The sequence below is a fragment of the Bufo gargarizans genome, chromosome 1 (genome assembly GCF_014858855.1).
Source record: "Bufo gargarizans isolate SCDJY-AF-19 chromosome 1, ASM1485885v1, whole genome shotgun sequence".
NCBI classification, from domain to species: domain Eukaryota; kingdom Metazoa; phylum Chordata; class Amphibia; order Anura; family Bufonidae; genus Bufo; species Bufo gargarizans.
This window is the reverse complement of record NC_058080.1, coordinates 384,877,542-384,899,181: the sequence shown is the minus strand read 5'-3', so window position 1 is coordinate 384,899,181 and position 21,640 is coordinate 384,877,542. Positions and strand designations below refer to the sequence as shown.

General features: G+C 46.6%; 1 protein-coding gene across 1 annotated transcript in view; it reads right to left on the bottom strand.

Moving 5' to 3' along the window:
- SLC25A42 (solute carrier family 25 member 42) overlaps positions 1-20,876 on the bottom strand; it is a 72,844-nt gene extending 51,968 nt beyond the window's left edge. Inside the window, exons 1-2 of the mRNA XM_044270570.1 lie at positions 20,775-20,876; positions 6,647-6,761 (exon numbers count right to left, since the gene is read on the bottom strand). Coding sequence (XP_044126505.1) covers positions 6,647-6,721 — 75 coding nt within the window. The 5' untranslated portion in view covers positions 6,722-6,761; positions 20,775-20,876. The remainder of the gene's footprint in view (positions 1-6,646; positions 6,762-20,774) is intronic.
- Positions 20,877-21,640: the final 764 nt, after the last annotated feature.

The window sequence follows — 21,640 nt, the reverse complement described above, 5'->3', positions numbered from 1 at the left end:
AGGACAGTCAGGAGGAGCAACAAAAGGTTAAAAGAAAAATCCAGAGAAAAACTCTTGTTCGCAGTTTGGACCCATCAAGGAAAAGCTAATGGATGCCTAAAACCCTGTAAAAACAGATGGTACCTGTTCCCACAAGGAACTCAGAGACAAAAGGATTTTACAGATGAGTCACATATAATCCTATTTTCTTTCTTGTGTCAATGGTTACACAGAGACCATGGGATGTCCTAAAGCAGTCCAGGGGGAAGGAACAAAAAAACATAACATAACCATTGAAGCCATGGCTGGCTGTAAAACCCTGCAACCAGGAAAAACATCTTAAATATCACGTAGTATGCCTCCTAAAGAAATGAGCAAGGTGTGAAGAGAAGGCCAGGTAGTGGCCTTACACACCTCTAGAGGATAAGCACAATGTTGCGCTGGCCAAGACTAAGGCCCCCTTCACACGGGCGGTCCAGATTTTCTCCGGATATGTCGCATGTGCATTGAGGGAAACCCGCGTGAGTAGGCACGCAATTGCAGTCAGTTTTGACTGCGATTGCGTTCCGAAGTTCCGTTTTTTCCGTGCGAGTGCAATGCGTTTTGCACACGCGTGAGAAAAAGCTGAATGTGGTACCCAGACTTCTTTACTGAAGTTCGGGGTTGGGTTAGGCGTTCTGTAGATTTGATTATTTTCCCTTATAACATAGTCATAAAGGAAAATAATAGCATTCTTAATACAGAATGCTTACTAAAATGTGGCTTTAGGGGTTAAAAAATTAATAACTCCCCTCCATCCTCTTGTTCGCGCAGCCGGCATGTCTTCTTTCAGGACCTTTGATGACGTAATCGCGCTAACCAGGTGGTGAAGGATCTTCTATCGTCATTCAGCAGGACCTGCGCTGATCTCATCGCGCTCACCACGTGGTAAGCACGATTACGTCATCAAAAAGGTCCTTTTGCAGGTTCTGAAAGAAGACATGCCGGCTGCGCGAACAAGAGGATGAGGGGAGTTATTTATTTTTTAACCCCTCAATCCACATTTTAGTAATCATTCTGTATTAAGAATGCTATTATTTTCCTTTATAACCATGTTATAAAGGAAATTAATACAGTAAGGGCACTTTCACACTAGCGTTTTTCTTTTCCAGCATAGAGTTCCGTCACAGGGGCTCTATACCGGAAAAGAACTGATCAGTTTTATCCCCATGCATTCTGAATGGAGAGTAATCCGTTCAGTTTGCATCAGGATGTCTTCAGTTCAGTCGTTTTGACTGATCAAGCAAAAGAGAAAACCGTAGCATGCTACGGTTTTCTCTCCGGCGAAAAAAACTGAAGACATGCCTGAACGCCGGATCTGGCATTTTTTCCCATAGGAATGTATTAGCGCCGGATCCGCCATTCAGAATACCGGAATTCCGGATCAGTCGTTCAGGCATGCACATGCGCAGATCGGTAAAAATGAGAAAAATGTACAAGACGGATCCGTCGGTCCGCATGACAAGCGGAGAGACGGATCCGTCCTTGCAATGCATTTGTGAGACGGATCCGCATCCGGATCCGTCTCACAAATGCTTTAAGTCAGCAGCAGATCGGCGGATCCGGCGGCCAGTTCCGACGACGGAACTGCCCGCCGGATCACACTGCCGCAAGTCTGAAAGTAGCCTAAATTGACTTATCAATTTACTAACATCATCTCCTAGCAACCATGAGTGAAAATTGCATTGCATCCGCACTTGCTTGCGGATGCTATGCGATTTTCAAGCATCCCCATTAATTTCTATGGGGCCTGCGTTACGTGAAAAAACACAGAATATAGAACATGCTGCGATTTTCACACAACGCACAAGTGATGCGTGAAAAATCACCGTTCATCTGAACAGCCCCATTGAAGTGAATGTGTCCGGATTAAGTGTGAGTGCAATGTGTTCACCTCACGCATTGCACCCGCGCGGAATTCTCACCCGCGTGAAAGGGGCCTAAGAAAAAAAGAGAGAACCACTATTAGCTGTGGAATCCACGCAGAAAGAAAATAAAGCATTAGCTCCAATTATTGAATCGTGGTTTACCATGGCAAAACCGGCAGGCTATGGGTGGCCTGGTCAGACTAAAAAGGTCTGGACACACCTAAAAAACTGGGTCTAACAAAGTAAAAAAAAAAAAATATTGAAATGGTAGGGGGAAGAGAGCCCCAAGTGGGTGCAGGAGGAACTATTAGAGATGAACAGGATGCTCCAGCAGGTTAGAATTGGCCAACTAAAAGGCCGAGTGTGGTATTGAATGTAAAGAGTTATTGCCCTGGGGGAAGGACTTTGTAAAGACCCAGTAAGTACTGTACTTACTTCCAATACTTTGACCGTTGACTAGTCTTCTTTCCCATGGAATGGTGGAATAGAGTCCCAAGGGACTGGACTGAGCATTACTGTGAACTGTACAACAAAGGATATCCCTTGCAGCTGGTTGTCTCAAAGCACCTTCTCAAATATTGGGAGCAAGAACACGGAAGACAGAAAAGAGACCGTGGGTGACTAATTAGTAGCTTGATAGACTACTCAAGCTAAGAACTCAAACAACAGCAAATGGACACCGGAAATGCAATGTCAATCCAAATGGCAGCTCCAGAAAGATGCCGGGGCAAGACCAAGACAGAAGCATCTGCTGGCATCGGTTGAGAGGCTGCAGGCCAGAGGTGAGGAGGGCTGTGGGCCAAGGGAAGACAAGATCCAGGCAATAGAAATGGAATAAAAACCTGGGAACTTCCACTGAATGAGAGGATATGGTCAATACTTGAGTGGTTACAGAAAAACTTCAGGGCTACTGTAAGGACTAAGCCTGCAAATGACAAAATTCTACAGGGCAGAGATTTGTAGGAACTCTCAGACTGAAAGGACAAGGGTGTACAATGAGACAGCCATGTATGAGTAAAGGTACAGAAACTGAGTCTCATGCAGAATTGGATAGCTCCCTAAAAGGGCCAAGAATAGTGGACACATCACTTCCAGTCCTACTGCATAGCTGGCCTTATTGGCTGCAAAAAAAATCTGAGCTTTAAAGTAGCAGCCTCCAACACCAGCGTCGTACCCAGACAGAGGAAAATGCTTGTGGGGCTTAAAGGGGTATTCCCATCACATACAATGGGGGCATATCGCTAGGATATGCCCCCATTGTCTGATAGGTGCAGGTCCCACCTCTGGGACCCGCACCTACAAGGAGAACGGAGCGGGGAGAGCTGTGGCTGGAGGACCCCGGGTTTCCCAGGGTCCGTCCACCACAAAATTGCTCGGCTATTTCCGGCGGCCCCATTGAAATGAATGGAGGGCAGCTGCGCATGCGCAGTACACCCTCCATTAATTTCCCCGATCCGTTCTCATTGTAGGGTCCCAGAGGTGGGACTCGCACCTATCAGACAATGGGGGCATATCCTAGCGATCTGTGGAGAGGAAGGGTAGGCGATTGGTGCACTGGGCATGTAGTTCAGACTGCCGGGAATAAGGGACATGCCGCTCCAATCCCACTAAAGAAATGGCTTAGTAGGCTGCAAGAGTTGTGGTCTTGATTAGATAATGAGTCCGGGGCAGAAAACTGTCCGTCAAGACCCAGGTCCAATTCACTGTGTTAGACCCAGCAGAAGAGGAGGAGCAAGAGTTGTGATCAAGAAGTTGGCACGGGGTTTTGCACGTGAAAAAGAGCACGTGTAAAATAAAGGCTATTTGAAGTTTCTGATCCCCACGGTCACACACCGCGGGGATCAGAAACTTCCGAAACCGCAGGTCTGAATTGACCTGCGGTTTGCGGTGATCGCTGACATGGGGGGGGGCGCATTTAGCCAAGGTGCCTGCTCCGATCACCGCCCGCCGGGCTGCGGCGATCGGAACTATACATGACGTACCGGTACGTCATGTGTCCTGAAGAGGTTAAACTCTCTTGCTTCCTGTCCCTACATAGGTCTATAAGGACATCCTCCCATGTGCTGTGATGGGGGACGTCCTGGAAAATAATAAACTAAAAATAAAAGTAGAAAACAGCCCTACATTTGCAGGAAGGTCTGTTCCTACAGACACTGAGCTAAAACTGATAAGCTCAGTGTCTGTAGGAGGGATATAGCTAGTAGGAGGAGATAATACTTTTTCTGATTATTGTCCACCTCCTAGTGGAAGCAGCTATACCCACAGTCTCTGTGTACCCCAATGACATGATACCCCACCAGCACATTTACATGCAAGGGGAGAATGGAAAGCAGATCATAGACGGGACCTTTGAGAATGAAGGCAAGAATCCAGGCAGGAGAGCTGCTCTCCTAAATATGTTGTGCTGAGGGCACAACAACCTATAGTGCCATCGATAAATGGATCTTGAGGTGATGCACACAGTCCACGCTGGATCCACAGAGAACCAGAACATACAGTGAAGAAACAGTAGAGGAACAGGGAGTGCTGGAGTGGTGCTACCTCAGCAGACAATACAATCTTGTTACAAGCAACTAAATGCTTTATTAATAGTTTTCTCTGCAACATGTTTCGGGACCGTACCAGTCCCTTCGCCAGGTAGTAACCGACTGTTGGTTCCTGCCTGACCAAGGGACCGATACTGTCTGGATGTAACCCCACTCCAGAGCTCCCAGTTCTTCTACTGTGTCTTTATTACCCCAATAACATGACAGTTACAGAAGGCCTCATGTAAAAAAATTGGTTTTGCAGTGAACTTTGTAACACGTTTATTCTGTCCTGTGTAGACATACACTAAAGGTGCATTCCAATTTAATAATGTTATGTTGCATACTAGAATATGCCATAATGTTTGGTTTGGGAGGGTATCTGACCACTGAGTCCCCTGATGAGCACGAGAACAAAAGGAAATGGGTCTAGTGAATGAAGCTGTATTGTAGTTTCTTGTGCAGCAGGTGCATCTGTGCAGGAAAAATCTGTAATGTTCAATTAATGGATAATGGGGGTCCTTGGCAATTAGTCTCCACTAATCATTTAGTTATCAGGTACCCTATTTTACCTACCCGGACATACTTCCATTTTCACCTCGGCACCCCCCCCCCTGACATGACCATTGGAACAGTTCATGCTCCGATGCTCTCCTTTGCCCTGCACTAAATCGCACAGGGCAAAGGCATTTTTTGGAGATCCAGTGACGTACCGGGGCTCTCCATGGGGCTGCCGGCACTGATGGGCGGGATTTAGCGCTGCACTAGCCAGTAAAACGGCTAGGGCAGCGCTAAAGCCCACCCATCAGAGCTGGTGACGTCACCAAACACACTGCCAGGCAGAAGTTTCCGCCTGGCAGTGTGTTATGATAAACAAAAGAGACCATGAGATGCTCCGATGCTAGCCTCAGGCGGGTCTGCCTGGGTGAAAATAAGGGTATGTCCGGGTTCAGCTCTGAACCCGGACAACCCCTTTAAGTTAAACTGAAAAGCTTTTCAGTTAAAAGTGAGGTTATTAAAGGATGTGCATTTATTAATTTAGTAAGAAGCAACAAGCTCAGGGCCAGATGTGTAAATGGGATGCAAATTTATCATACAGCAACACTGACTGTCAACCACACCTAGCAAATAAATAAGAGGTAGACAATGCTCACAGTTAATGGGACCTCCAGTGAGCATTACCACCAATGATTCATCTGATGGGCCTGGAGGGCACAAATAACACTGCTGGGTGAAAACTGCGTGTTGAAAGACTTTCCATGGCAAGTTTAAAGGAGTTTTTTGGTTAGCATCATCCTTTAAAGTAATCATTTCTGAAGGTAGCTGTAATCTTGAAATGTATTTATTTTACCTTTATTGCTCCTAATTTCTGTTCTGGGCTGTGAGAAGCAGTGATAGGGTAGTGGTCTATGTTACTAGCTGGGTGGGAGAAGCTATAAACTGGCTGGGTGTCGTTAGGGGCGGTGCTGGAGTTGCAGTAGGGAAAGGAGAAGTGCATCATGGGTTTGGTTGGATACAGTAACAGGAAGTGCTACATACAGGATGAAAACTAACTAGAGTGATTGGCTTCGGGTGTGACTGTAATTTGCAGTCCCCAGTGCACGGGCCCCATCCGTGTGGCTGCTGCAGGCTGATCCAGACCCATTCAACTTGAATTGGTCCGTGATCCATCCACAACGCTAAAAAAAAAAAAAATATAATGGAGCATGTTCTATTTTTTGGTGGTGCAGAGGCACGGACAGAAACCCAGCGGAAGCACTCTGTTGTGCTTCCGTGGGGTTCTGTGCCTCTGTTCCACACCGGACCTTCTGGATTGCGGACCTATTCAAGTGAATGGGTCTGCATCCATAATGCGGTGCACAAATGGCCAGGGCCCATATATTGCAGACCCGGGCAGCAATACAGGCCCAGCCGGCACACGTTCGTGTGCATGAGCTCTTACATGGTGAAAAGGGGTGAGAAGAATAAAAAAAAAAAAAAAAACACACAACATAGGAACATGTACATGTGGTAACCAACTACATAAAACCATAGTAAGTGGATTTAAAGTGACACTATCAACATACATTTGGATGCTTCTCCTACCAAAATGTGCAGCTGGCAATGGAAGATGTATCACCAGACAGGACAGATCAGTGCCCAGGCAACATTACAATACCCGAAACCCTGCACAGCATCACAAATAATGTATTACTTAATTACTACAGGATCTACAGATTTTCTTTAGTTCCTTACCATAGCAGTAGGCAGTACAGTATGCTTGCCATTTTTGCTTAGACCCACTTGACTTTCTTTTATACCATTCTCCATGCCACGATTCTTCCTCAAAGAAGCTGAAAAAAATCCACTCCTACAGGACAAAAAACATAAAATTTCCCTTTAGATCAAATGTAAAATAAAACAAAAACAGATGAATGTCACTGTGAACTAAGAAATCAGTCAACTGTTTGGAATCTACTGAATCGCACTGGGACATATACTCAAAGAGAAATGGATGATTGTACCGTATACATTTATCAAACTGTGGATTTCAATATTCAACATGAAAGACCTGTTTTTAGGATAGGCCTTTAATATGTGGTTAGTGTGAGTCCTAGTGAATAATGAAAAGGATGTGGTGGTCACTGAGCACCATGCCCCTGCAGCCGATCTATGAGACACAGAGTGAGACCCCCCCCCCCCCCCCCCCACTATTAAAGGGGTTGACATATCCCCTTCTTCCCCCACTTAGCCCCTCTAACATGAGCATTGGAGCATTTCATTCTCCAATGCTCTCCCTTGCCCTGCACTATATCGCGCAGGGCAACGGCTGTTTGTTTATATTTTTACACTGCTAGGTGTCACCGGCACTGATGGGCGGGTTTTAGCGCTGCCCTAGCCGTTTTACACCCTCTTTCTAGTTTACCCATGGAGAACCTGGTACATCATCAGATCGCCAGAAAAAGCCCTTGCCCTGTACGATAAAGCACAAGGCAAGGGAGAGCATCGGACCTTCAAATGCTCCGATGCTCACGTCAGAGGGGCTGAGTGGTAGAAGGGTATATGTCCAGGTTCAGCTTTGAATCCAGACAACCGCTTTAATAGACCATTAATTTGAAGTCCTAGAAAACCTCTTGAAGCAATACTCAGTCTATATTTTGAGGGTTGTGAAAGTGAAAAGCAGAAGACCCAAGATGTACCAATGCAAAGCATACAATGGAGGCAGTTTTGATCCACCTGTCCCCATTCACCCATGTCCTCTGCTATGGTTTGTAGCAAGAAGTGGGGAAAGATCAAAGAGAGAAAAGGGACTTTCACAAGGGCAGATGATCGGACGAACGATCTTAAAGGGGTCGTGCGGTGCTACAATAGATCATCAATATGTAATGGGCAGGACCCTGACTCCATTTTGGGGTACAGGAGACTTATTGCTGATCAGCCTTTTGTAACGGAACAGCGCTATTGTGAGCCACTCCTAATTACAAGTCCCTTCCATTTCAAATGCTTGTTTCCAAATGTGCCAGGGATCGGCCAACAAATAAGTAAACTCTCGCTTGTCGGCTGATCACATTTTTTATGTGCACATAAAAGTTAGATTTTGTCGGCAGAACTTCATTGCCGATTCTTCATGCGACCACTAGTTTGGACAGTTACACTGTTCAACACAGGTTTTGTAACGGAGACGTGATTAACTAATCTTATGTCATTTTTTGGTTGCTTCTTGTTTAGAAGATATAGAGAAAAAAAATGGAAAAACACTGAGGGCATATATCAAGCTATTTACGCCATTATTGTGTAATTTAAAAAAAGTCACAAATTATGGAGCGTGCCATAATTTGCGACATTTTGAGCTTCACATTACTTTTCTAAAGGGGTGGGACTTGGTAGGGATTATATTTTTATATTTATTGTTTCACCTTTCCATCACGGTCCTTTTTATATATGGGATGCATGGGTTATAATTGCCAGGGGCCGGGATAAAAACTGCATTGTTTGTCTTTATTTTACACGCTGTGCTTCCCATAACGTCACACAAGACCTTTGGGGGACATTCAACTTTACATTTTTATTACTGCTGATTTCTCCTGTATCTGGGGCTGACATACTAGCCGCAGTTACAGGGGGAATACAGCCTCCGGAGAGGTTGTACATGCTTGTACAACCTCACTGTAGAGGTGATCTAGGTCCCGGCCCCCAGTGGTCACATGACTGCTGAGACCAGAGCAGGAAGCAGTATAGTTGCTATATATCCCGACCACCCAGATGTTTATAGTGTATGGTGGTTAGAAAGTGGTGAATGGAGAAGACATATGAAAGGAATAGAAGATATGCAGCTTCAGAGACATTCTGCAACCCATTTTCTTGTATGCCGTAAGTTCATCTACAAGATGATGGGAATTTTTGACTCTGACATTTCCCATGAAACTAGCTGACACAATTGTAAAGGCCTCTGTGCCGTCCCAGAGTCCATGTGACATTGCCCCCCTCCCACACCTTGATGCATGTCTGAGTGATAGATCGTGCCACCCCTCTTGTCACTCTGATCTGCAACTTGATTTTACAGTAGCCTATATGCAGCACAGAGTGCACAAAGTTGTATTGTTTCAGGTGCCCCCAATCTTTTATGGTGTACATGTTCACCTGCCCTGAATGTGTTTGTAAGGCCTTGATGATTTATTTTGGATAAATGACCCCAATTATGGCCTTTCTTTATTCCATCTATGTAATGAGTGCTCCTCTGCAGTTGAAGAACTGTGTACCTTGTACCTTTTTTTTTGTAGGTTTGCTAAATTGCCTCCTCAGTGGCCTACTCTGTTGCGTGCCTTTTCTCCTGCACCTCGCTCCTCTGCCTGTAAGGGATTTTGCGCCACTCCGCTCTTCCTTTCCGGGTCGAGCAAAGTGCGCAGACAGCTGGCGCCTGCGTGCTTCATTCGCTGAGGCTGCTGCCAGCACACTGCACAGGCGGTGACGAGTTGTTTCAGGGCGCATGCGCGAGATAACGGCGCACCAGAACAAGGAAGTCGGCGCTGAAAGGAGTAAATAATTTGCAGTGGGGCGGTGCTGGGCTCCAAGAGAATGGGAGCAGCTGGGCTCCAACGGCAAGAGTGACGGCTTCTGTCACCCCCAAAACACAATTTTTTTTTGGGGCTTGTTAAAATCCTTATTTAAAGAGGACCTTTCACCGATTATTACACTGTGAACTAAGTATACAGACATGGAGAGCGGCCCCCGGGGATCTCACTGCACTTACTATTATCCCTGGGCGCCGCTCCGGTCTCCTGCTATGCCCTCCGGTATCTTCCGTCACCAAGTTATAGTAGGCGGAGATTTCAGTCACTAAGTTATGGTAGGCGGAGTCTGCCCTTCTTCTGCTCTAGCGCTGGCCAATCGCAGCGCAGAGCTCACAGCCTGGGAGAAGACGTCATCTGCGCAGGCGCACTGAGGGAGTGCTGAGGAGGCGAGCCTCCTTCTCTCAGAGCGCCTGCGCCGAATGAAGACAGGCGCGAGATTTGAAATGCTGACAGGGCCAGCCGGAGGAGGAGAGCGTTCGCTGGCCCTGTCAATCCACAGGAGGAGGGGGCGGTTTTTTGCGGCGGCTACCAGCAAGTAGACGCCCTACTTGCTGGTAGTGAAGTGATTTGCATATTTTAAAAGATCGATTTTTAAGGAAACGAAGCCACAGACAAAGGCAAGAGCCCTATATAGGGAATAGTCGTTAAATAAGGATTTTAACAAGTCCCAAAAAATTTTTTTATTGTGTTTTGGGGGTGACAGAAGCCCTTTAAAGAGGTAATTTGCATATGAATAAAAGCTATTTTAAATGACATGACATATGGCAGTAAAACTAGTATATTTTAAACTAAATCAATGAGACTGATGCGTTGATGTGAAAAGCTCTGTTGCTATAATCCTGATGACAGGGCTCATGCCCACGAACGTAAGGGCTCCGTGCCCGTGCTGCGGTCCGCATTCAACGGTCCGCACTGTAGAAAAGTAGTGCATGCACTACTTTTTTGCGGTGCGGAGGCTTGGCCAGAAATACCACGGAAGCACTCCGTAGTGCTTCCATGGGGTTCCGACCCGTGTCTCCGTTTCGCAAGTGAATGGGTCCGTGATCCATTTTGGGGTACGGTCCGTGATCCGTGATGCAGAAGGCACACAGCCGGTGCCAGTGTATGGCGGACCCGCTGTATGCAGGCCGCAATATGGCCACACGATCGTGTGCATGAGCCCTTATTGTGTTAAAAACACAGAACAGGTACAGACCTTTACATTACACCTGATTTCTGAGTAGGCTTTACTACTGTTTTTTGCTCACAAAAAACGATTGTAATAACTGACCAAATAAGTGAAGTGTGAACTCTGCCTTACTTTTATTATATGGGTCAGTTCGATTAACGCAATACCAAATATGTATAGTTTGTCTTTTTACTACTTTTGCACAATAATAGCACCTCATTCAAAAATAATATATATACATTTTTTTTTTTGAATTGTTGCTTTTCAAGAACTATAATTTATTCATTTTTCCACTGATGTAGCGGTATTTGGCTTGTTTTTTGCAGGATGAGATGCAGTTTTCATCAGTACTATTTTGGGGTACATAGGACTAGGTTTTAGAGGAAGAAAATAAAGCAAAAACTATTTTTTATCAGACCTCATATCAGTCCCCCAATGTTAATCAGTCCTCAATTCCCACCAACTAAAATCTATTGTCTATGGGCAGCTTCAGGTTAAAGAGAATCTGTCACACAGTCTGCAGGCAGCATGTTATAGTGCAGGAGAAGCTGAGTAGATTGATATATAGTTTTGAAAAGTTTCAGTAAAATTTGTAAATTATACATTTACATATCTGCTCTTTGTGAGTTCACTTGCTTAGTAAGTGATTAGTAGCATTCTCTGTGTAAGTGTGTATACATAGATAGTGGTCAGTCACTGATAGCTGTACACGGGGGAGGTGTTATCAATGATTGATAGCATTCTCTGTGTAAGTGTGTATACATAGCTAGCTGTCAGTCACTGATAGCTGTACACAGGGGAGGTGTTATCAGTGATTGATAGAATTCTCTGTGTAAGTGTGTATACATAGATAGCTGTCAGTCACTGATAGCTGTACACAGGGGAGGTGTTATCAGTGATTGATAGCATTCTCTGTGTAAGTGTGTATACATAGATAGTGGTCAGTCACTGATAGCTGTACACAGGGGAGGTGTTATCAGTGATTGATAGTATTCTCTGTGTAAGTGTGTATATATAGATACATGTAAGCCACTGATAAGACGGTCCCCATGTACAACTGAACTCAGAAAAAGCAGAGATTTAAATGTCTAAATGGTCAAAAAGTTTTACTAACTCTTTTCCTATAAAACCATATATCAACCTGCTCAATAACCTGATGCCCACAGATTGCACTGCATTTTATGGCGACAGGTCTTTTTTTAAACTCCAAGCATAAAATCTGCACTACTATAACCACATTATCCTAGAGACATTTATGGAAGCTTAGTAATGGAGATAATGTAGAAACACGGATAGTTTACAGAGAGATAAGGCCATTCAGACTATATTCGTGGAATATGCATCTAGTGTTATCAGCGCTCTAGCACATTGCTTGTCTGCTCTGCAATGATTTCTCACATTTATTCTGACATATTTGATTACCAAACACAAGTGTATTAACCCATCTGCTACCAACTATACAGTGCACACATGGCAGGCTTTGTTGGCAGTCTGTCCTAGTACATTAGGTACGTGTCCTAATTACTTGTATCACTGAAAAGTACTATGTGCCAGATGCTAGGAACTATCCTTATGGTCTTATATCCTGAGGACAGGGCATCAATATTAAAAGCCCAGAGAACCTCTTTAATATATGCAAATAAGCCTCTAGGAGCAACGGGACATTGCCCTCACACCTAGAGACATAGCTCTTCTGCATCTTCCTGCATTTAGATTGACAGGGCCACTAAATATCCAAGTGCAGGAGGGCGCAGCAGTTGCAGAGACAGCAGAGCCTTTAGGTGTAACGACAACTCCCCTGTTGCTCCTAGAGGCTCATTTGCATATATTAAAACATCATTTTTCTTAGCAATGCAGGCACATATGAACATGGACCAACAAAGATGCCTTCACCTGCTAAATGCACATGTAACAGATCAGCCAGTGTCATAGGTACAAATCTGCTGACAGATGCCCTTTAAATGTGATTAGGAGACACTGTATGAAAAGATCAATGAAGAAAATCATTTAAAGGGACACTGACAGGCCCAATAACCATAATTAGCTGTACATATCCATGCACAGGTCTTCTAATGTGCAAGTATCCCCCCTGTCCACATTATGAATACTGCAAACTCGTGTTTTATAACCTGAAGTAATCCCTGTTCTTTCTGCCCAAGGGGCGGGGTTTCAGCTTCTCTTGTGCCCAGAGAAGCTGAAACCCCGCCCCTTGGGCAGAAAGAACAGGGATTACTTCAGGTTATAAAACACGAGTTTGCAGTATTCATAATGTGGACAGGGGGGATACTTATATGTTTTAAATGCACATTAGAAGACCTGTGCATGGATATGTACAGCTAATTATGGTTATTGGGCCTGTCAGTGTCCCTTTAAGTCTACTGTGTAATGTGGATCCCTTCATTGACACCAAACATGAAGAAAAGAGATGCCAAGTTGGCGGCTGCAGTAAGACTGCCCACCCACGAGTGAGGAGGCAGATGTAGAGGACTGAGTAACCAGAGGAAATAGATTTGTCACTTTAGTCAAATAATAGGATTGTAAGCGCATGTGTATGAGAATATAGTGAAGAGTGATTCGAGGAGTTTCTATTTTTAATGCAGTTAAGGTACTAGAAAAAACAAACATATACTCACCGCCCAAACCCGTCCATTCCAGTGCTGCTGCTCTGATGCTTTGCACCACTACCGCCAACATCCTGTGACCGCTGCAGCCAATCACTGGCTGCAGTGGTCATGTGGAGTATACTGGCATGTCACCACTGCAGTCATGAAAACAAAGCCTGGCATGAAAGACCTGGCAGCGACAGTGAAATGGAGGACTTTGCACTGGCAAGCATAACTTTTTTATTACTATTATTTTAAGACCTAAATCAGACAACACCTTCAAAGGGAATCTGTCACCACATACCTCAATATAAAAGCAAGAACACTGTTAGATTCATTATGGTATCTCAATACCAAAAAAAAGTTGTCCCCTTCCCGATCGGTGACTCAATTACTGCAAAATGCTTTTTTCCCCCCTAATATGTTATTTATATGAGCTCTTTGGTGCAATGAAGATGACACTGTTGCACCTCACTGCACCAAAAGCTCTGCTTCTTATTACTGCCAGCCCTGCCTCTCAGCTTTGAGTGACAGGGGCGGGCAGTAGAGATGCCCTGTGATACTGCACATGTGTCTTCACTTTGGGCGCTGGCACACGCGCAGTACAGCCCTGATGCTTGCCAGGGCTGAAAGCATCTGTTCTGCGCATACACAAATCCCCAAAGCAATGGCACACGCACAGTAACACAGGGCCAGGTGAGGTTAGACCTCCTTCTGGCTCTGTTACCCATAGCTGGTGGTGGCTGCCAGCTATAAGGAGTGGAGCTTTAGGTAAGGCGAGGTGCAACGATGACGCCCTAGCTGCACCAAACAGCTCATTTGCATATTAGAAAAAAAACTTGATTTTTGTACTTACCGTAAAATCTGGTTGTCCTGCAGACACTGAACTGCCACCAAAAAGGCAACTTTGCAGGAGCTGCGTCCCCCAATGAACAGAAGAAAAACAGATTTTACAGTGAGTAAAAAAATCGAGTTTTCTCATCCGTATCATTGGGGGACACAGTCTTGACCTTGGGACGTTCCAGAGCAGTCCCCCGGGGTGGGTCATAAATGAAGAAGCCATCCTGCCAATCCGAGGACCACTTTCTCCAAAACTCTACACCCCAGAAAAGTGTCAGAAGATGCAAAGGTGTACACACTGAAGGGCTAGAGAACCTGGACCAACACCACCCGCGCAGGCATCCCACAGCAGAAAGGGGGCATACGAGCCCCCAATGGCTATGAACACTAGCCAAGCAGGCAGCAACAGTATGTGGAGAAAGTGCAACTACTCACCCTGCGAAAGAGGAGAAGTAGAAAAGGCTGATGCGGCTCAGAAGGGAACCAGCATCTAGGGGTGACAAGGACAGTATGACTGCTCTACATGGGTAGGGGTCCCATGCTAACAATACACATATGCAAACTGAATAAGTGCATACCCAAAACCACACAGAGGCAGCGCTGATGCTGTTACCGTAGTAGAAGGTAGAAGCAATGCACTACCTGTAAAGGCTTGAAGCCCGCGCCCTAGAAATCGGCAGGTTATACCCTGCACCGAAAGCCGTACTAATACCCACGCAAAGTGAGCAAACCCATACATATAAGGCCTGGAGGATCTATCGCACCTGGTGATGGCAGAACATGAGCACAGTGCTACCTATGGTCAGGAAATGTAGGTACAATCACAGCTACAACTAGCAAGAAGGTTCCACCCCTAGAAGGGGGACGATCAACAGAAATACTCCCCCTGGGACAGAGTCCCACAGTAGGGGCATGGAACAAGAGTAGCGATAAAATCTATATCCAGCGCAAGGCTGCCTCATAGGGGGGAGGCCATAGCCCAACTATGGTTTCCAGGATCAGAGGAGAGGCTCCCCCTGAGAATAAGGCCAAACAGCAGTAAACACCCAGAATAAGGTGCTAGCGCCATCCTCCCCTTCAGAAGGAAGGAAACTGACAAGCAGTGCATCTGTTCCACCTACTGACAGAGAATGGATGTCGATCATGTTGAGTCCACAGCCTGTCAGCTACCGTCCCACCTAAGAAAGACGGAAAATGCGATAGCGCATCACTCCGCTGACTGAAGAGGGAAACCAAACATAATGTATCGGGTCCACGGGTAGTGTAAGCACTACTGGTTGCGCAACAACTCCACCAATAGAAGAAGGGTAATGCTACCGGATCTACAGTATGCAATTGTGGTGCCACTAATCCACCTATAGAAGGGGGAAAACCGAAAGGACAGATGATAACCAGTACTAGTGCAATTACCCAGCCTGAGGAGGGGGTAATGCAACAGGATGTATGGTATCCAGCGGAAGTGCAGTTACCCGTCCAATGAAGAAGGGTAATGCAATAGCCTGTATAGGAAGCAGTGGTAGAGCAACTACTCTATACAAAGAGGGTAATACCACAAAACGTACAGTATACGGAGTGAGTGCAAATACTCCTATTACAGAAGGAGAGGAATGCTAGCGGAAACATAGGATCCAGTGATAGGGCAACTACTCCGCCATGGAAGGAGGGAAGTGCTACATGACTTCTGGTATCCTGTGGTGGTGTAAATAGTCCGCCTATGGAAGGAGAACAATGCTACCTGATGTCCAGGAGCCCATGGAAGGTGCCAATACTCTGCCTAAGAAATATGCAAACACTCCGTCCTTTAAAAAAGGAGGGTAACGCTACCGGCCGAATGGCACCCACTGAAATTGCATTTACTCCGCCCCTGGGAGGAGGGTAAAGCTACCGGCTGTACCGTGTCCAGATTTAGTGGCACTATTCCGCCTATGGAAAGAGAATAATGGAATGGACTGTACGGTACCCCATGGAAGTGCTATTACCCTGTCTATGGAAGAAGGGTAATGGTACAGGCTATATAGTACCCAATGGAAGTGCAAGTACTCCGTCTAAGAAGGAAGTGTAATACTACAGACTGTACGGTATCCAGTGCAAATGCAAATTACTCCGCCTATGAAAGGAGTGTAATGCAACAGGCAGTACAGCATCCAATGTAAGTGCAATTACTCCGCCTTATGGAAGGAGATAATGCTACAGGTAGTACAGCATTGAGTGCAAGTGCAATTATTCCACCTATGGAAGGAGATTAATGCTACAAAATGTACAGTATCCATTGGAAGTACAATTGCTCTGCCTTTTTTATTGAAGGAGGGTATGCTACAGGCTGTACGGTATCCAGAACAAGCGCAATTACTTTGCCTATCGAAGACGGGCCTATGGAAAGAGGGTATGCTTCCATGTAACTACTCCGCCTATAGAAAGAGGGCAAGCTACAGGGCGTGCGGTATCTGGCGGTAGCACCAGGATTCCGCTTATGCTATAGGACATATGTATCCAGCAGTAGGGAAAATAAATTCTGCCTACCTGGCAGGGGAACCAGACTCAGACAGACCAAATAGCTCCAATAAAACTGAGGCCTCTGGTGGAGGTAAGTAGGCCAACATGGGGGAAATTCACATGAAAAAACCTGAGGAGGAATGGGGGCCTTGGGGACTAAGAGAATACTCACCCGTCTGGCGTTTTCTGTCACCCTGGCTCCAGCTTTGGTGTGTTACCCCTTGGTGAGGGTAGCGACACCAGTAACAAAGGGGAAAAAATTAAAATCTGCAGACCTGCAACGCAGCAAGGTCTGCCTCCTATGGACACTAAGCTATAACTGATTAGCTCAGTGTCTGCAGGAGGGATATAGCTGAGAGGAGGAGCTAACACTTGTTTTGCTTAGTGTCGCCTCCTAGTGGCAACAGCTATACCCAAGGTCAAGACTGTGTCCCTCAATGATACAGATGAGAAAGCAGCATTTCTCAGTAATGGAAGCATCGATTGGGTAGGGGACAAAAACGTATGGCTCAAGATATCGTAACGGATCTAACAGTGGTCTCTTATTTTGAGGTATGTGGTGACATAATCCCTTTAACAGGACAATAAACTAGCACTGGTGCTCAGAGCTTCCAAAAGGGATGCAACGTCACCTGATAAGTATAAAATCTGTGATCGACTGGAAAAAAAAAACTGCCAATGGTCCCAGACGTGGATAAGTATAACGCAAAGTACAACCTGTTTGATATTTTGTCACTTGCAGTGACATTATTAAAGCCACAGACCTGTCCCATGCTAGGTGTGACCGGGCAATACGGCGTGTGCCACAGTTCTTATTGACCGCACCACTAACTATTTTTAAACTTGGGACCCAGTCCCGGCAATAAAGCCAAAGCTTTATACCACTGAACTCCAGAACAGGAATGGAAAATGACCGCAAATTCCGCATAATGCGTATTACCTGCTGATTAGCAAGAATGAATCCACATTTCAGATTAGGTGTCCGCCATTTTCTTATAATTATCCTCAAGGAATCAGTTGTCTTGCAGAACTTGTAACAGGACCATGACGGTCACCTACAGCAAGTGTGGATGAAACTGATCCTGCAGGATCAGTATGTGCTCGCTGCCGGCAGGGCACCGTGCCATTTTAGAGGAATGCATACTGCACCCTACTTGTGCCACAGGAAACCCTCTAACGGTTTACAATGTCACTGAGAAAAGAAAGTAGGTGACAACGTGCAATCCAGTTATCTACAGGGATTTTTCAGGGTGCTGGAAGCTGAAAGTTTACTGCAAGTGTATCAGAGCTAAGCTCGGGGAAGGAGGGGGTGCTGGCTCCCCCCTCTCTCTCTCTCTCTCTCTCTTTTGAAGGACTGGGCTCAGATATTTACAGCAAGGTAGCCCAGCGGAGCGTCCCAGGCTAGGAGGAGAAGGAGCAGGGAGCCAGCACCGGGAAGCAGATAAGTAAGCTTTCCTTTGGGCCCCTTACAGACAAGCGAGCGTCACGCTCCAGACTCGCAGAGCAGCACCCGTCCTGAACTCCCAGCACTGACACAGCATTATATTGATTTATGATGCTATGTAGAGTTGAGGAATGTATTCAATAACATTGACAACATTATGTCAGTGTTATCCAATACATTCCAGAACTGTAAGGGTTACATAGCATCATAAATCAATATAATGCTGTGTCAGTGCTGGGAGTTCAGGACGGGTGCTGCTCTGCGAGTCTGGAGCGCGACGCTCGCTTGTCTGAAGCCAGCCTTAGGTCTAGCCAAGGAAGGGAGGGGGGCAAAACCCCCCACCCATTCCTGCACAACCCCTATCAGCAGGTTGGTTCCTATGACACTGGCTAACCAGCTACATACAGCTGCATTTGGCAGCTGAAGGCATCTGTGTTGGTCCCATGTTCATATGAGTCCGCATTGCTGAGAAAAATTATGTTTTTAATGTATGCAAATTAGCTTCTAGGAACAACGGGGGCGTTGCCATTAGGCTAGGGCTACACGGCGACACTGGTCACGGCCAGGATCACCGAGTAGCGGTGATCCCATGGAAATGAATGGGATTGCCGCAACATGGCTGGATTTCTTGTGTCTGTCGCAGTTAACCCGTTTCTATGGAATCACCGCTACTCAGCGATCCTGGCCGTGACCAGTGTCGCCGTGTAGCCCTAGCCTCACTCCCAGAGCAGGAATCGCCAACCTCTGGCACTCCAGCTGTTGTGAAACTACAACTCCCAGCATGCACAGTTACTTGGCTGTTCTTGTAACTACCATAGAAGTGAAATGAGGATTCTGGGAGTTGTAGTTTCAGAACAGCTGGAGTGCCAGAGGTTGCTGATCCATGTTCTAGAGGCTCCGCTACAACCTCTGCACTTTGATTGACAGGGCTAGGAGTAATAACATTTTCACTGCCTAGTCAGCCAGTTTCATAGCTACAAATCTAATTATTAGAACGTGAGGGTCCAACCACTGGGACCCCCACTGATAACAAGAGCAGTGAATGAAGCAGCAGGTCAGGAACGTGAACTACCACTCCCTTCATCTTTATGGTTAAAACTGCATTTCTTCACATCACTGCTAAGGTTGTAAAGGTATATTGAGGTTCTTGACTGCATTTCGGTATAAAGATTTTTGGGGGTAAATATGCCCTTAATTGGTCCATGAACATAACTCAGAACTTGGGTCATGAAAAAGGTTTTATTGTATCCGTTATGAGAATATCTAAGAGACATTATAAAAAGCAGCAAGCAGGGGAGTTCTCCAGCCTGCCAGTTATACCCGTCCACCCCTGTCCTTGTGCCGGTGAGACCTCCAGCCTGCCAGTTATACCCGTCCACCCCTGTCCTTGTGCCGGTGAGACCTCCAGCCTGCCAGTTATACCCATCCACCCCTGTCCTTGTGCCGGTGAGACCTCCAGCCGGCCAGTTATACCCGTCCACCCCTATCCTTGTGCCGGTGAGACCTCCAGCCGGCCAGTTATACCCATCCACCCCTATCCTTGTGCCGGTGAGACCTCCAGCCGGCCAGTTTTACCCGTCCACCCCTATCCTTGTGCCGGTGAGACCTCCAGCCGGCCAGTTATACCCATCCACCCCTATCCTTGTGCCGGTGAGACCTCCAGCCGGCCAGTTATACCCATCCACCCCTATCCTTGTGCCGGTAAGACCTCTAGCCAGCCAGTTATACCCATCCACCCCTATCCTTGTGCCGATGAGACCTCCAGCCTGTCAGTTATACCCGTCCACCCCTGTCCTTGTGCAGGCGATACCTCCAGCCTGTCAGTTATACCCGTCCACCCTGTCCTTGTGCAGGCGATACCTCCAGCCTGTCAGTTATACCCGTTCACCCCTGTCCTTGTGCCGGTGAGACCTCCAGCCTGCCAGTTATACCCGTCCACCCCTGTCCTTGTGCAGGCGATACCTCCAGCCTGTCAGTTATACCCGTCCACCCCTGTCCTTGTGCCGGTGAGACCTCCAGCCTGCCAGTTATACCTATCCACCCCTGTCATTGTGCAGGTGAGACCTCCAGCCTGTCAGTTATACTCATCCACCCCTGTCCTTGTGCCGGTGAGAACTCCAGCCTGTCAGTTATACCCATCCACCCCTGTCCTTGTGCCGGTGAGAACTGCAGCCTGTCAGTTATACCCATCCACCCCTGGGCAGAAGGGCAATGCAGAGCTGAATGAGACTGGATACCAAAGAAATTCACCATAATCCATAGGAAAGACCAGTAAAGTCCTTGGCATAGTGTATACCGCCTGCATTCCTAGTCGGCATGTACAATAATCTCTTTCTTATAGGTCAAATCCTAATCTCACAGGCTGAGCTGGAGGATTTGCTGGGAGTTTCAAGGGTTAATATGGCTCTGGGTCTTGTAATCCGGGATAATCCTGTGATCGCAAGTGTTTATCTACCAGTAGGCAGCATGTGATGTCAGTGTCAGCCCCAGCAAACTGGAAACACACGCTGGGTATACAGCTAGGTCCTACATTTCTATACATTGAGGGCTAGTGAATGCAACAACTCTCCCGGGCACATGAATACCAACACCTCCAGAACCAATAGTATGGAATAAACAAATGTTGTGAAGGGGAGGTGGCAGTGCCAACAGAAACATGACAGGGCACACAGACAAACTTAAATGGGGGCTGCCACAGCATGCCACTGGCCAGGGCACAAACAAACAGTGGGAACATACGCCTGCCAGCAGGTGACACACTCACCTCTGTTAGCTAGTCCTCGGAAACCCGCTCTAAAAAGCGTTCTCTCCAGGCCACCGTAGCACAAGCTGAGTAGCCCGGGACACGCCCTGCACACTGTTGCCTTGTGGCTAAGCTAAGCCCATTGGTTTGTAAAATGAGAATGACAGGACCGTAAACCAATAAATATCGACGGGGCGCAACCATGTGTGGCGGGGCTAGGAGGCTGGAGTTTAAAAGATGATTGACGTAAGAATAAACCAATTCTGAAATAAGGGGGTGGGGTTATTAATCCCATGTGGCTGCTATTTTGGGGGGATGGGAGAAGGGTGAACAGAGGGTATAAGAAACAGGGTGAAAGGTGACAGAAATGGGTGGCACCCTGTAGCATTACGTGACGTGTGTAGTGTATATGGTACAGGGCGCATGGAGTGTGGGAGATGCGTTTTTTCTGTCAGTCACATTCCAGTGCGTTTCTTCTACCGGCCCCGTTTGCACAGCTCATGCATGTTCCCGGCTGCATAGTGCGCGCCAGGGCAGAACTTTCCAGAAACACGGGGACATTTTTACCTCAGGAAAGGAGCCTGTTGCTGAAGTCCCAGGATAGCAGCAGTCGCCTACATTTCAGCAAGAGCTGAATACAGTATATAGGGAACTTAAAGGGGCCCCTGAAACAGTCTTCAAAGTGGCCCCATGTTGTTGGCGCTGAGCCAATGTAAGTAGTCGGGTCCAGCAATACTATAGTGCAGCACACAATACTGCCCCAGCAGAAAATACTGACATAGCATTCAACTCTATCACTGTCCTGTGGAGGGCAATACAGTTGAATGCAGGAGGGCACTTTCTTCTGCCAGCCAGGTGCAGTACCAGATGCTCCTGGCATTACAGGA